Source organism: Ailuropoda melanoleuca, chromosome 6, assembly GCF_002007445.2.
Source record: "Ailuropoda melanoleuca isolate Jingjing chromosome 6, ASM200744v2, whole genome shotgun sequence".
In the NCBI taxonomy this organism is placed as follows: Eukaryota; Metazoa; Chordata; class Mammalia; order Carnivora; family Ursidae; genus Ailuropoda; species Ailuropoda melanoleuca.
Genome location: NC_048223.1, coordinates 98527643 through 98542938, shown reverse-complemented (window position 1 = coordinate 98542938; position 15296 = coordinate 98527643). Strand labels below are relative to the sequence as shown.

The following is a 15296-nucleotide window of genomic DNA, read 5'->3' as shown; positions in this document are numbered from 1 at the left end:
ATGCCAGTGTCACACTGTCTTGATTACTGTAGCTTTACAATAAGTTTTGAAATCAGTTCTTTTTCAACTTTTAGTATTTTTAGATTCTTTTTATTTCCATATAAAGTTTAGAATGACCTTGTCAGTTTCTACAAAAAAAAAAAAAACCTGCTGAGATTTTGATTGGGATTGTATTGAATCTATAGATCAATTTGGGAATAATTGACATCTTAACAATATTGAGTCTTTTAATTATAGAACATAGCATAGCTCTTGACTTACTTAGGTATCTTTAATTTTTCTCTGCAACGTTTTATAGATTTTAGTGTTTAAATTTTGTGCATCTGGTGTGTGATCAAGCCCCACATCAGGCTCCTTCGCTGGGAGCCTGCTTCTTCGAAGCTCTCCCACTTCCCCTGCTTGTGTTCCCTCTCTCGCAGGCTCTCTGTCAAATAAATAAATAAAATCTTTTAAAAAAATAAATAAAAATAAATTTTGCGCATCTTTTATTGAATTTACACCTAAGTATTTTCTTCTTTTATGCTATTTGTAAATGGTATTTTTAAAATTTCAAATTCAGATTGTTTTTTGATGGTGTATTAAAAAACAATTGATTTTCGTATATTGGCTTTGCATTCTGCAACTTTGCTAAAGTCACTTACTAGCTCTATTTTCATTTTTTGTAGAGTCCTAAAGATTTTTTACATAGATTATCATATTATCTGTGAGTAACGACACTTGTGTTTCTACCTTTCTGATCTGTATACCTTTTATTTCTTTTTCTTGCTACATTGCAATGGCCAGAACCTCCAGTGCAGTGTTGAACGGAAGCAGTGAGAACAGACTTTCTTGTCTTATTCTTTCACTTAGAGGGAAAGCATCCAGTTTTGTGCCATCAAATAAAGAGTTACCTGTATTACCTGTATTTTTTTTTTTTTTTTTTTTTTTTTTTTTTTTTTTTTTTTTTTTTTTTTTTTTTGGTAGGTGCCCTTCATCAAGTTGGTGAGGCCCTTCTGCTCCTAGTTTGCTGAGAGTTTTTTTTGGTTTTGGTTTTGGTTTTTGTTTTGAATGGAGGTTGAATTTTGCAGTAGCTTTTCTACATCTTTTGAGATAATCCATGATTTTCATATTTTAGTCTGGTAATATGGCCACTTATATTGATTGATTTTTGAATCTTAAACTGATTTTTCATTCCTTTGATAAACCTTAGTTTGTTATGAAGTATTTATTTTGTATGTTGCTGGGTTCCATTTGCTACAATTTGTTGGGTTTTGCATCTGTATTTATGAAAGATGCTGGTCTGTAGTTTTCTTTTTTCCTCGTTTTGGTATCAGAATGATGCTGGGTCATCAGATACATTTTTAACCTCAAATCCAGTGTTTCTTCTGTTAGAGTACTGACGTTCAAAAAAGCAGAGTGGGAAGTTACTTATTAGCATATTGAGACTAATCTCATAAAATAGATAAACTTCTTATGGGCATTTGTGTTTGAGTTGGCGATGCCCTGATTATTAGATCTTATTGTTGAAATGCTTAAACTGAAGCTCAGTAATTTTTATATAGATTTAAAGGCATAAAATGTATGAGGTAGAGAAGGAGTGATAAAAATTGTCTAGTCTAAGCAGATGTTGAAGAAATGCATAATGACCGATGAGACAGTCTATTTCCTGAGAATCACCTTACCTAAAAGCAATTACTGTCTGTCACCATAAATAAAATTTATATTCTTTAGCATTCGCAAATAGCTCATCTCAGAATGCATTTTCCCTTTCCATTGCATTCACACCACGGATTTCGTAAAAGGCCAGTCTGGAAGCAGAGCTAGAATAAGTACTAGCCAAATTTTGGTTTATGACTGAGATTTAGAAGAGCTGACCAGTTTGGTACATCTTTGGGATATTAAGTACTGATAGGCAGTACTTGTTTCTAACTTGCTTTTATTGTAGATAGTGGAGGCCCTCACCTGGAAAAGTCTTTCCTCCCCCCACTGCCTGTTTTTGTTACTGGTCCAGGAACAGTGGCTAGGAGACTAGGGGAGGGCCCTATATTGGTTTGAGATCCAGAGTTTTCACAGTGTGTTAGACTAACGGTTTTTTTTAACTTTTAGCTACTAAATTTCATTTTATTTATTTATTTATTTGAAAGGATTTTTATTTATTTGACAGATAGAGCAGAAGCAGGTTGAGCAGGAGAGGGAGAAGCAGGCTTTCAGCTGAGCAGGGAGCCCAATGTGGGGCTTGATGTCAGGATGCTGGGATCATGATCTAAGCTGAAGGCTGATGCTTAACAAACTGAGCTACCCAGGCGCCCTTACTAAATTTCATTTTTAAATGAAACTTTGTGGAAGCCCAATATAGAAAACATATATAAGCATGAATCTTTTAGTATAAATAAATTTTGTAAATTCAGTATTTTAACATTCTCAATTTAGTAAGAAGCAATAAAGTGATAAATACAGATCTAATATAAAAGGGTATGAATAAGAGTTCACTCATATCTTCTTCAGTAACCAGTTTATTTGGTTGAATATCAGTCTTGAGAAAAATCCCGACATTACAGATGATTTAGTTCATATGACTTTTTTTTTTTTAAAGCTTGCCTTACAGTCTCAGAGTAATTCTTCAAGTAAACCCATCCAGAACTTAACACAAAGGAATAGGAAATTGGTTTCACAGTTCAGTCTCTTAACAATTTCTAACAAACTGCTTACATTTTTTATCATGTATAAGAAAACAGACAAGAAAAGGGGAAAAACAGTTGATAATGTCTTGATGAAACTTTCTATAGTGTCCTCTATTGATTATTGTTATGCTTTGTACGAGCACACAGGCAATATATGCCCTCACGTCACTTGCCACTTACTTGCTTGTCACACACATGTGCTATAGTGCATTAGCTTATACAACTTTGAGTGAACAAATGTGTGCAGGCCTGAATTGGATCGGTGGGAAGGGAAGGAGCACAAAATACCAGTGTAGCATCATGAACCTTCCTAATCAACAACACATTTATAAGAAGTCCAAATTTGTATACAGAGTTGTTAGCAGGAGAAACTATTCTCAGATTTGTATGAAAATGAGTTAACCTGTTATGGTAGCTTCAGTGTATTAATATTTGGTACAGAATCATTTGAATCTGTGTATTTTTTTATGACACTTCAAAATATTTTTTAAGAACACTTTTCAAAAGAATATTCAAATTAAATGGTTGTGGAATTCCTGAAGCTATTCAGCAGGACCTGAGGGGTCTGTGGAACAATTTGAAAACCACTCTCCTAGACCATGTCATTCTTCATAGGAATATTTTCTTCAACTTCTCTTCATTTCATATTTGAAATTAGAGTTGTGGTAAATTAAGAGGGAAATACATAGGTCTTATTACAGTGTGTTAACATTTTGGGTCTTGTATACTTAATGATAGCAAATCTCAATAATTAGGAAAGCTGTCAACAGCAAAAATTGAGACAATTCATCCGACAGATATGTATGAGACAATGTATAATTTGCAATATTTTCTAATGATTAATGAATCTTAAAAACAGCTTATGTTTTATTTTACATATTCTTGTTATATGAGCATAAATTCATATTATTAATAGGTCTAAACTGAGATACCAATAATTTGAGTTCCTAAGCATACTCCTTAAAATGGGATTCCAGGGCTCTTAACTCTCATACATTTATACAAGTTTTATCTGGAAGAAAGATGGTGGTTCCCTTTGGCTTGTTTAAGACACACACACACACACACACACACACGGATATAATGAAGATGTGGTTTTATTAATGTTGCTTCAAAATAGACCCTCTTCTTCTCATTCAATAACTGGATTTTCTACCCCATGCTTCTTCATTTCTCTTAGTTTCTTCACAATCTTCTTTCAACTTTTCTCACTTTTACTTTTTATTAGAACCCTAAAATGTATAATTGAAAGTGATCTTAGAGGCCGTTCAGTCCTTCCGTTTTATAGGAGTTCAGAGTGAAGTGGTCTTAACCAGATGCTGGCTGAAAAGAGCTCCAATGTGTGTCTTTGAGTACCCAGATTTATATAAAGAAAAAAGTCACAGAAGTAATTATTTTCCTAACTGACCACTTTGGTTCTAGAATCTCTATATGGTTTCCCTATAACTTTAGACTTTGAACTGCTGATGGGCAGGAAAATACCCCTACCATTTTAGTAATGACTCATCTGTGCATAAATAGAGATAGGCTTGTGTTGTTAAGATCCTGAGGCATTGTGGAGTGGAAATGAGCACAGTCTCTGAGACAGGGAGATCGAATCTGAGGTTTTGGTCTGGGTGCTAGCGTTGTGGGCATGGGAGGTTACTTAGCTTCTGTAAGTCTCATTTTCTTCATCTGTAAAATGGGGAAATAACATGTAAAGCTCTCTGAGCTCAATAAAGTGCAACCAAGTCAATAAGTTGGTTATAATGAGAAAAGATAAAGGATATGTTAGAAACATGACAGCTGAAAGTGACATCAGGAGAGAAAAAAGGGCCGCAGCAGAGAGCACATGGGAGAACGGGGAATGTGAGCAACTGTGGGAGGTGGAAAGCAGTTTGACTTGTATTTAGTTCAATCCTAATATTTTAAGGCACATTCTTTGCCTCTTTTCATTAGTGTATATTATACAATTTCAGCCTATATTGAACTTAAACATTTTATTTTGTGGTCAAATTGTGTTTAAATTTTTAAGTGTCCCCTTTATTTTTATTAATGTTATTCTGAGTAATCATACACATTTTAATTTAATTTACAGGTGGCCGTTTGTTGCATCTGTTTTTTTGTTATTCTTCCTCTAAATCTTGTTGGTACAATACTTGGCCGAAATCTGTCAGGTCAGCCCAACTTTCCTTGTCGCGTCAATGCTGTGCCTCGTCCCATACCGGAGAAAAAATGGTAAAGAGAATGCTAAATCTTATGTCATTTTTCCTCACAATATAGAAATTCTTAAGGCTATATGTATATATCCCTTTTAGAATTGGCATTTATTTATAAGAATGACTGTCTTAAGTTTGAACTTAAGAATTGTCTTTTTACTTTTTCCTTCAACCTATTTTGTAGTAGTAGTAATCAATTACATCCTTATTTCACTTTCTGAATATTGGTGCCATTTACAGATAAATTAAATGCTTTGATAAGTACACTAGTGCATTTAGCTGGGCGGGAACTAAAGCCGCAACAGTTTTGTATATGGGACAGAATTGACCTGCTGCCTATTTTTGAAAGAGGAGTTCTGTTGGCACCTACCTATGCCTGTTTGTTCACGTATTATGAGTAACGCTTTCACACTGCGGTATCAGAGACGAGACCGTTTCACCTTCCAACCCTGAGATATTTGCTATCTGAACCTTCACAGAAAAAGTTTGACAGCCCTAGGCTTATAATTTCATTTTCCTTTCCAGATATTTTATTATTCTAAATAACACTGACACATATTTATAACCACATATATCGTACCAGTTGAGAGATGAATTAGGACTAAGACCAGTTACAATTTACTGACTTAATATTCTTTGTCTTCACTTCAGGGATAGTATAGGATCTCTCAAATACATTCCGTCACGTTTTATGCACAAAATGTGTTCTTGAGGACCTCCCAGAATTCAAGATTAATCCTGACCAAGGATGATGAGTATTTCTGTTAAACAGCTGAAGAGATTCTTTAATTGCAGCAGTATACACATAGTTTAGAGTTTATTTGACTGATCAACTTTGAAAATATGATTCTTGATGGATTTTTAACTTAATTTGTATTTTTTCAAATTCCAGACATAAAATGGGATGTCATTAATATGTTATATTTCTAAATTTCGTAATTCAAATTTGAACTAAATGTGAACTTGTATAAATATATTGCCTTTTAAAATTAGTAAATTAAATGTTTTAGTGCTGATTTATGCTAGTCTGCATTCTTCATTTTCCTGATTCTTACTAGCAGACAAAAATAGAACAATCTTACCATATATACACTTATTACATCCTCCATCTCATAGGAATAGCTGCACATTAGACTCTGTATATTCATAATAAGGGATGTATATTGAAAAGCCCTTGTTCCTAGATATTTTACCTTATTAATAGACATAATTTATATTCAGATACTTACATATACCGTCTTTTGTATACTTGGAGGTCATTTATAGAAATGGAGGCTGAGTAAAAATAGCACGTATAGTTTAAAGGAGGGTGATCTGTTCTAGTCTTAGGATTGTCCATGTTCCTTTTTTTTTTAGATTGGTAATTGTGAGAACTTCTGTAGTTTGTTTTTTAAAGTCCATTTTCTCTTTCAAATCAAGATTAGACTTTAGGTCACTAGGGCTGGTGAAAGAGAGGAAGGAACAACACGTGACCTTGCAAACCATGGGTCACAGCTAGTTGGAGGAAGGCTCATGTGTATCTTTATTTTCCATATATAGTTACATGGGATCTAAAATCTGAATACTAGATCTGGCTCTCATTGATTATGTTATCTTGGGCAGATCATTTTTTAACCTCTATGGGTCTTGGATTCCTATAAAAGGAGGAAAGAAAACTAGATTAAATGGTTTTTAAGATTTGTTTTTTTTTTTTTTTCAGCTTTCAGACTCTTCAATTTCTTCTCAGTTTTTGTTTTTTTTAGAGAGAGCATATATGTCATGCACGTGGAAGGGGGGGATGAGCTGAGGGAGAGGGAGAGAGAATCTCAAGCAGTCCCAGCATGGGGTCTGATGCAGGGCTCCATCTCATGACCATGAGATCATGATCTGAGCCAAAACCAGGAGTCAGATGCTGAACTGACTGAGCCACCCTGGTGCTCCCCTCTTCTTGGTTTTTTAGTTTGTTTATCCCAGAGATAGTAGTTTCATATCTTATGTGCCAGATACTATGCTGGGCACGGGGAATACCTAGATGAATAGCTTCTGCCTGCCAGAGTTTATAATCTAGGGAGGTATGATATGTATGTAATTACACAGTTCCAGGTAGTGTGGTTAGGTGCTGCCACAGAGTATGTTCAAGAGGCAGTGTGAGCATGGGAGAAGGACCTACCTCTTTCTGGGAGACTTGGGAAGGGCTTTATGGGGAGAATGCTGGAGCCAGTGCTGACAGGAGAAGTATGACGAGAAAAGGCATTCCAGGTAGAGAATTACCAATTGCATCAGTATGTGTTTGTTGAGTGAATGAATGAGGTTTTAATTTTATTTTTTATTCACTCTTTGGCTCCAGTGTAACCCAGAACTTGTAATACCTTAATTGTGTAATTCACAGGAAAAGAAATTACTGAATCAAGGAAAGCATGAACAAGGAGATGGCAAGGCCACAATTTGGGAAACATTATTTCAGATAGGGCTCTCAGGACTTTTCCTATGGCTTTTTATAAATAAATGCCTATAAACTTTTTAAAAGTTGTTGAGAGATGTAGAACAGAAGGAAATACTTAAAGAGTTTTTCCGGAGTTTGTTGGTGGCAAGAATTTCTATTCCCCAAATTCTTACCTGCCTCTTATGCCAGAAAGAACTTTGACTATAACCTATGGCTGATTTGAAGTGCTACCTCTGTATTGTAACCTCTTTGAATTTTTGTTTTTCTTTTTACTGGCTTGTTTCTATCCCTTAGATTATTTTTAAGTACCAAGCATCTGCTTTCTATTATCTGGATTTATATATTATAATGTGAAAATCATACTAGAAGTTTATTGCTAATTTTAATATTTTCCAGGTTTATGGAGCCTGCAGTTATTGTTTGCCTGGGAGGAATTCTGCCTTTTGGCTCAATCTTTATTGAAATGTAAGTTGTGGCAATGTGTTTATTTTTTGAGGGATATAATTGTAATAATAGAATTTAGGAGTTAGAGTAGGTGTAGAATCATTAGATGGGAAGGCATCTAACAGTTAGTCTGCTAATTTCATGGCTCCCAGAAAGGAATCTAACATAATCTACCTAAAAGCAGTTTTCTGCGTGGTCTCAGGTATTTGGGTGAAATTTATGTTTTGTATTATATTCTAGACCCTTCTCACCTAACAGGAGACCTTAGAAATCAAAGAATGCATGCTAAAGACTACTATACCAGTCTTTGATTACATGCATGATAGATGGAATTACTGATTTTTATTATATTTTCAAAGTATTTCTGAGGGCCTGGGGAACTAGGTAAACCATTACCTACCAGTCAGTCTAGATTTTGACGTCTTCAGATACATATACTCCTGGTCTCCTTGCATAGAGGCCTGCGGGAGTGCTGGGAAATGTGTATGTGTTTGTGGGTGGAAGATATGCCACCTGGTGCCCAGGTACTATGCTTTATACCTGCATCCTTGATCACCACTGCAAAATATGTCTTCTTTTCTCAGTTTGTATCCCAGTGTTCCTTGATGGGAATGCTCTCTGCATTTTAGGCAAGACACTTCTTTCTCAAGAACTGCAGTCATATACCTCTGGTTCTTGCCCACAAAAATGCCAGTCATTGTGACTACTCTGAACTCCCTTACACATTTCCAAATGCCCCACTGCTGATTCTTTCCTGTATAATGGACATCTCCTTAACAGACATGATTGGATCTGATAACTGGTTAATTGAAAGTTGGCCCATGTAAGGGAATTATTAAAAGATTCATACATAACATTTTATTTTAACTTAACTCAAGGTACATCTTTCACTCATTTTTTAAAAATATAGAGCCAGAGTCTTTGATTTATATCTAGTCAATGTTTCCATCATTTTCCCTTTGACATTCATAATGTATCTTCTGTGTTTCCAGCGTTTTAAAAGTGGAACAAGAACATTAAGACCGGTTTTAAACATTCTAAGTGCAGGGGCGCCTGGGTGGCGCAGTTGTTAAGCATCTGCCATCGGCTCAGGGTGTGATCCCGGCGTTATGGGATCGAGCCCCACATCAGGCTCCTCTGCTATGAGCCTGCTTCTTCCTCTCCCACTCCCCCTGCTTGTGTTCCCTCTCTCGCTGGCTGTCTATCTCTGTCAAATAAATAAAATCTTTAAAAAAAAAAACCAAAAACATTCTAAGTGCAGAATCCTTCTAGATTTATACATTTCTCTCCCAGATTTTCATAGTTGTCTCACCCATACCTAATTTCATGTTGTTTTAAGTGACTCACCTTATTAAATTTCTCCAAAACTTTCAGCATAATGTTCATAGAAATCATGCATCCTTTTTGCTGTCATGTGTATTGGTGCATGCCATATTCAATTACACTATCTAATTACACTAACAAGCACAATTGACATAGATTTGGGCCACCCCTGGTGGTCACCTACCAGCTGTGAATGTGCTGTGGGTATTAGTACCATAGAGGGACTGGAGTGTGTGTCACTCTAGCTGTGGTTTAATAAAGCCGGTTCAGGAGCCTCTTTGGTACTTTGTAGCCTTTGTATCCTCACCCTGACTTGACCTCTATTTTTCCATCCTACCCCTGTTCCCGGTACTTTCTGAATCACATCTCTTCCTGCTTTCTCAAGTACTCCATTCCATTAGATAGCCTCTCTGCTGTATCCTTAAATTCTCTTCTGTTTTGACCACCCTCAAGCCCATTCTCCTCTTGGTAGCCACAGTGATCTTTTTAAGGTGTTAATCTGATCACATCACTTCTTTATTAAAGACTTTTCTTCATTTTCATTGAGGTAAGGTGCCAACCCCATAACATAGCCAGTAAAGATCTTCATAATGTAGGATCTGGCCTCATTCTCTTCTCCAGCCGCATCTCTTAGTTCTTACCCCTTCACTTGAAGTTCTAGCCATACTCAGTTTCTCTGAGTTTTTCTAAATACAATGAATTCCCTTATGTGTAAGCTTTGCCTTTGCTCTTCCTATTCCTGGAACATTCTTCTGGCTCCCCTTACCCCACATGCCTTATTTGATTCTTCTCACTACCTCTTCTCCCCAGAACCCCACTTAACCAAAGCGGTAAGATGCCCCTCTTAGGTGCATTGATAAAACACATGTCATGGAGCATCATGACTACCTTCTTACTGGTGATGCCCTCTTACGGTAATGTCCTTGAGGGTGGAGGAGAGACTGTGTCATCTTCACAGTTCTGTTCTCATTGCTTCTCTGACATGTGGTAGGGCCTCTAAATATCTGTTGAAAGAATGAGTGACAAATAAGTGAGCTAAACAGAAGAGAACAAGAAAAAGAAAAGAGGCTAAAAGACCCTTTTCTACTGATGACTTGGGGAATGGAATTAGAGTGAGAGTCTTGTTCTTCATGTAAAATGTTAATGCCACCTCTTGCTGTCCTCCAAAAACAGCAGGAAGCTCCTTTAGGCTTCTTTTTCTAATTATTTTTATTTTCGTAATTTTGTACGTTATTACTCTATCAAACCTACTTTTTAAAAAATTTACTAAGGTGTTTTATAAAGTATAAAATACATTGCTTGAATAGTGTTGCATCCAGAAAAAATGAAAGAATGAGGGAATTGTCTTTATTTTACAGATATGAATTTTTAGCTATTTTCATTTTTCTTTGCCACATTTTACTCCTTTAAGCTTCTAATTTATTCAGTTTGCTTAGAGATGAATGCCCTACTAAAAAATCTGTTCTTGAAAGATTATCCAAGAAAATATTTTTGAGAGATTTTTGGAGGATTTAATAGATAAAAAAGAGTAAGAGAGTTGGAAGTTACTTGAAAGAAAATAATTTGAGAATTAAGTATGACGAAAGTGAGAACTAAGATGTGAGATTTAGCAAAAACGGGGTGAGCTTCAAGAATAAAGCAATAAATTTAGCAATAAAGCAAAATAAAGCAAAAATAAAGCAAAAAATTGCATTTTATTTAGGTATTTCATCTTCACGTCTTTCTGGGCATATAAGATCTATTACGTCTATGGCTTCATGATGCTGGTGCTGGTCATCCTGTGCATTGTGACTGTCTGTGTGACCATCGTGTGCACATACTTTCTACTAAATGCAGAGGATTATAGGTGGTAAGTACTTAGATTGGGAAGGAACCTCAAGGTACTCTGTATTTTCAAGTAAAATGCCATTTAAAGTGTATTAAGTAGAGTAAAAGATCTGTATAGAAATTTTGCTCCTTAGTATAGGAAATCTTTTTAGTTATAAAAAAGATGAAGATGTTAGAGGAAAAGTATAATCAGCCAAAAAAAAGTGTTTGTACTCATAATGGTCACTGTTATATATTTTTACAAAGTGTTTGATGTGCTAAGAACTTTATGAGGAAGCATTGCTGCGTTTTGAACAAAAGAAGACAGTTCTGAAAAAGGCTGTGGTTTATATAAGGTCACTTATAATAGGGCATCTGACAAAATTCAGGATCTCTCTTTCCAGTTCTTAGGCTTTCTCCTTGTTGATATATTTAAATGCCATCTATACCCATCTTTTAAAAGATATATTTGTTTTACAGAGAGAGAGAAAGAGCAAGCTTGAACACGGAGCGGAGGGACGGTTTGGAGGGAGGGGCAGAGGGAGAGGGGGGGAGAGAATATTAGGCAGACTGCACGCCCAGGGCAGAGTCCAACACAGGGCTCGATCTCATGACCCGAGCTCATGACCTGAGCCGAAATCAAGAGTTGGCTGCTTAATTAACTGTGCCACTCAGATGCCCCTACATGCATTTGTTTTTAAATCTATAGAATTTTCAAGGATGTTTTTATGAAATTCTTTGTTGTAAAGTCTGTTTCAGTGCCATTCATTCAAGAGTTACCTTTTTTCAGGCAATGGACAAGTTTTCTCTCTGCTGCATCAACTGCGATCTATGTTTACATGTACTCCTTTTACTACTATTTTTTCAAAACAAAGTAAGTGGAGACATTTTCTCACTTTGTATTTAGGAAACTAAAGTTGTCATTTAAATGCCAGAATTTAAGAATACAAGGTAGAGCATAGGGAATATAGTCAGTGGTATCGTCATAAGCACTGTATGGTGATGGATGGTAGCTACGCTTGTGGGGAGAACAGCATAATGTATAGACTTGTCCCATCAAAGTTGTCCAATCGCTGTGTATACACCTGCAACTAATGTAACATTGTGTGTCAACTAACTGTACTTCAATTTTTAAAAAGAAATAAATAGAATTTAAGGCCCTCTGTTGAAAGTAAAAACAGATATACTATATATGTTTTTTGTCTTATTTCAGAATGTATGGCTTATTTCAAACATCATTTTACTTTGGATATATGGCGGTATTTAGCACAGCCTTGGGGATAATGTGTGGTAAGTTCTGAAATTTTTGGAATATCATGAGTAAATCTTTGACATTTTTAGAAACAGAAAAATATAGTAGTTGAAACTTACATTCTGTTGCTTGATCAGGAACAACAAAATAAATTCAGGAGTTTATTTCTTGATTTCAGTCCTTTTGACTATTCCTCAAAAATTCATCATTGACTCTTTTTTAATGTTCTGTTCCTAATAATTCTGTATTGCACTGTCTTCTGTACCACAATTAGTTTCTTTTTCATGTTTAAATTTGGTCATTTTTTAAGCTTAGTCTCTTTAGAAAAGATAATGATGTAAACAGGTTAAGGTGTTGGCTGAATGATTCCTGTTTGGAAGTTTCTAAGACTGTTCATAGAGATAACCATGTCCGAGAGGCAGTGTCTGGGTTTTAAGTACACACTTGGGTTTCTGCAGACTGGGTTTAAGTTCTGGCTGTGCCGCCTGTATGTTCTGTATCTTGATCCAGTTCTCCAAGCTCTCCAAACTCTGTAAAATGAGGATAATACCACTGTGTTTTGGGATTATCACAATCTTCCATTAAATAGAAGCAGTAATAGTTATCACCATATGATAGAGTCTCTAACATGTGTGAAATACCTAGAAAATAAAGTTTGAAAGCAACCTGATAAAAGGAAAGGGCATGGACGTGATAGCCTGAGAGACCCATATTAAATCTCCCTGCTGCTTTTTTGTGGCCATGGGGAGTCATATTGAGCTCTCTAAATCTCATCTTCTCATCTGTGAAATGGGCATATCTTTCACAGTAGTTCTTTGTCGTAGTAGCGTGTGTAAAGCACAAGTGTAATGCAGGTGTTAGGAGAGACTGAGTTTTGTGGGAGATATGGCAGGGATTGGGAAGAGCTGGCGCTTTTGGGGTCAGTTAGTTCTAGGTACAAATCCCGGTGCCCCTACTGAATAGCTGTGTTACTCTGGCCAAATTATTTAACCTTTCTTCCTCAACATTCACATTTGCAAAACAGAAGTAACACCTACCTCACAGGGTTGTGTTGAGTCATACAAGTAACTTACTTTTCTTCTGGTTCAGGTTTTCACTTCATAAATGAGGCTCATTCCCTAGTTACCCCATAGGAATGATGCAAGGCTTAAGGACTAATCACTGTGGAAACATTTCCAGATAGTTTATAATTCAGACCCTTCTCCTTTCTCTTTTATTTGCTGTTGACTTTTTTTTTTTTGGTAGTTCCATCTTTAGCTATAGGGTAGGCAATAGAATAAGGAAGATATAATCTTGTTAAAGGCTAGGTTCTGGTATGACATTTGTGGCCCTTTGGGGTACCGAGATTGCTTTTTTCCTCTACCAAAAGAGTATGTTCTATAGGTTGGTGGTTACCCAGAAGCAAGGGGGGGCGGCTGGAGGATTAGGAGTGTGGGCAAAATGGGTGAAGGTGGGCAGAAGGTTAAACTTCCTAGAGTAAGTTCTAGGCATGTGTGGTGACTACAGTTAACAATATTGTATATTTGAAAGCTGCTAAGAGATTAGATCTTAAAAGTTCTCATCATAAGAAAAAAAATCATAACTATGTGCTATGAGAGGTGATGATGTTAATTAAATTTATTGTGGTGGTCATTTCACAATATATACATATATCAAATTATTATGTTTTACACTGTAAAACAAATGTTTTATGTCATTTAAAATCTGTCCCATGTATATATACCGTGTACATGATCATGTGCGTGTACACACACACACACACACACACACACACACACACATGACATTGACTATAAAGTCGTAAAACTAATTTCACAAGCTATAAGGAGGGACAGTTCTCTATAATATGATCACATATTTTATTTGTAGATGCTGTGATGACCTTTCCCTGTGATAATTAGTTAACCAACTTTGAGGGAAGAGGACTAGGATCTGCAGGTTAAAACTAGATTTGTATCACATGGGAACATCCTTGTGTTATCTCAGGCAATCAGAAGTTCCCTTTAGGGGCGCCTGGATGGCTCAGTCGTTAAGCGTCTGCCTTCGGCTCAGGGTGTGATCCCCGGGTCCTGGGTTCGAGCCCCACATCGGGCTCCTCCACTGGGAGCCTGCTTCTTCCTCTCCCACTCCCCCTGCTTGTGTTCCCTCTCTCGCTGCTGTCTGGCTCTCTGTCAAATAAATAAATAAAATCTTAAAAAAAAAATTCCCTTTAGCATTATTATTAGCCTTCCTTCCTTCAGAATGTTGCTCCTCGAACTCCTCTTTATTTAATATGAGATCTTTCTTGATTATCACCAGCATTCAGTGATGTATAGAATTGTGAGATTATGCAGAGGGTTAAATTTTTTTTCTTGATTGAATATGTGATCTTAGGAAGACCTAGAGAGATAATATCTTGACATTTACAAAGAAAATGGAATTGAACTTAGCTCATTTTTTTAGTGCTTCTCCTGTTGAAATTTCATCTTGCTGCCTGAAAATCTTGGCACATTTACAGTTCCCTGCTGTTCTGGCAGTGTCCCAGCATTTTTTCTTTAATGGGTATATGTGCCTTCAGTGCTAATCTATTTTGGCGGGTTTGGGGGGAGAAAACAGTTCAGATGAACTGATTAAAATGTCACCATAATGCAAAAATTGTACATGCTTGTCAGGTTATATTGCTAAAATGCTTTTTTAGTCAGTAATTGAAATAAAAATATTTATTGATTTTTTTAATGTAGGAAAAAATGTGTTAAGGTGGAAATAGATTGTTATAGTTTTCATATTTTGATCATAGCATTTTAGTTTTAAGGAAATTAAGTTTAAAAGTGTATCTCTATTATTCTCAAGACATTTACATTTCTAGAGAGCATATTTACTATCTTCCTTTTATAAAGTCATATTTTTATATGCTTATTCTTGAGATACTCATAAGATTAGGAAAAATTATTCTCTAGGATGATACTGTTCTGCTTTTAAGCATATCTCTGCTCAGGGGGGACCAATGTTTTATAAGTCTGGAATATTAGGTTTGGTTATTGGACTGGTGTGATGTTAGGCCAGTTAAATTTTTGATTCTAGTTAAAATTTTATAGATTTTTTTATGTTCTAGAATTTAGGTTTCTGTTTACAAATTGAATAGTCTTTTTCCTTGCTTTGTAAGGACTTCTTTTCTAACTATTTCTGAATGAATTATCACTATTTCCAAGTGT

The 15296-nt window shown here is 35.9% G+C and overlaps 1 protein-coding gene across 1 annotated transcript in view; it reads left to right on the top strand.

Annotated features, from left to right (window-relative positions):
* TM9SF3 (transmembrane 9 superfamily member 3) overlaps positions 1 to 15296 on the top strand; it is a 65946-nt gene that overhangs the window by 46967 nt on the left and 3683 nt on the right. The window contains exons 11-15 of the mRNA XM_034663612.1: positions 4738 to 4877; positions 7677 to 7745; positions 10750 to 10896; positions 11644 to 11727; positions 12067 to 12143. Of these exons, the coding sequence (XP_034519503.1) occupies positions 4738 to 4877; positions 7677 to 7745; positions 10750 to 10896; positions 11644 to 11727; positions 12067 to 12143 (517 nt within the window). The remainder of the gene's footprint in view (positions 1 to 4737; positions 4878 to 7676; positions 7746 to 10749; positions 10897 to 11643; positions 11728 to 12066; positions 12144 to 15296) is intronic.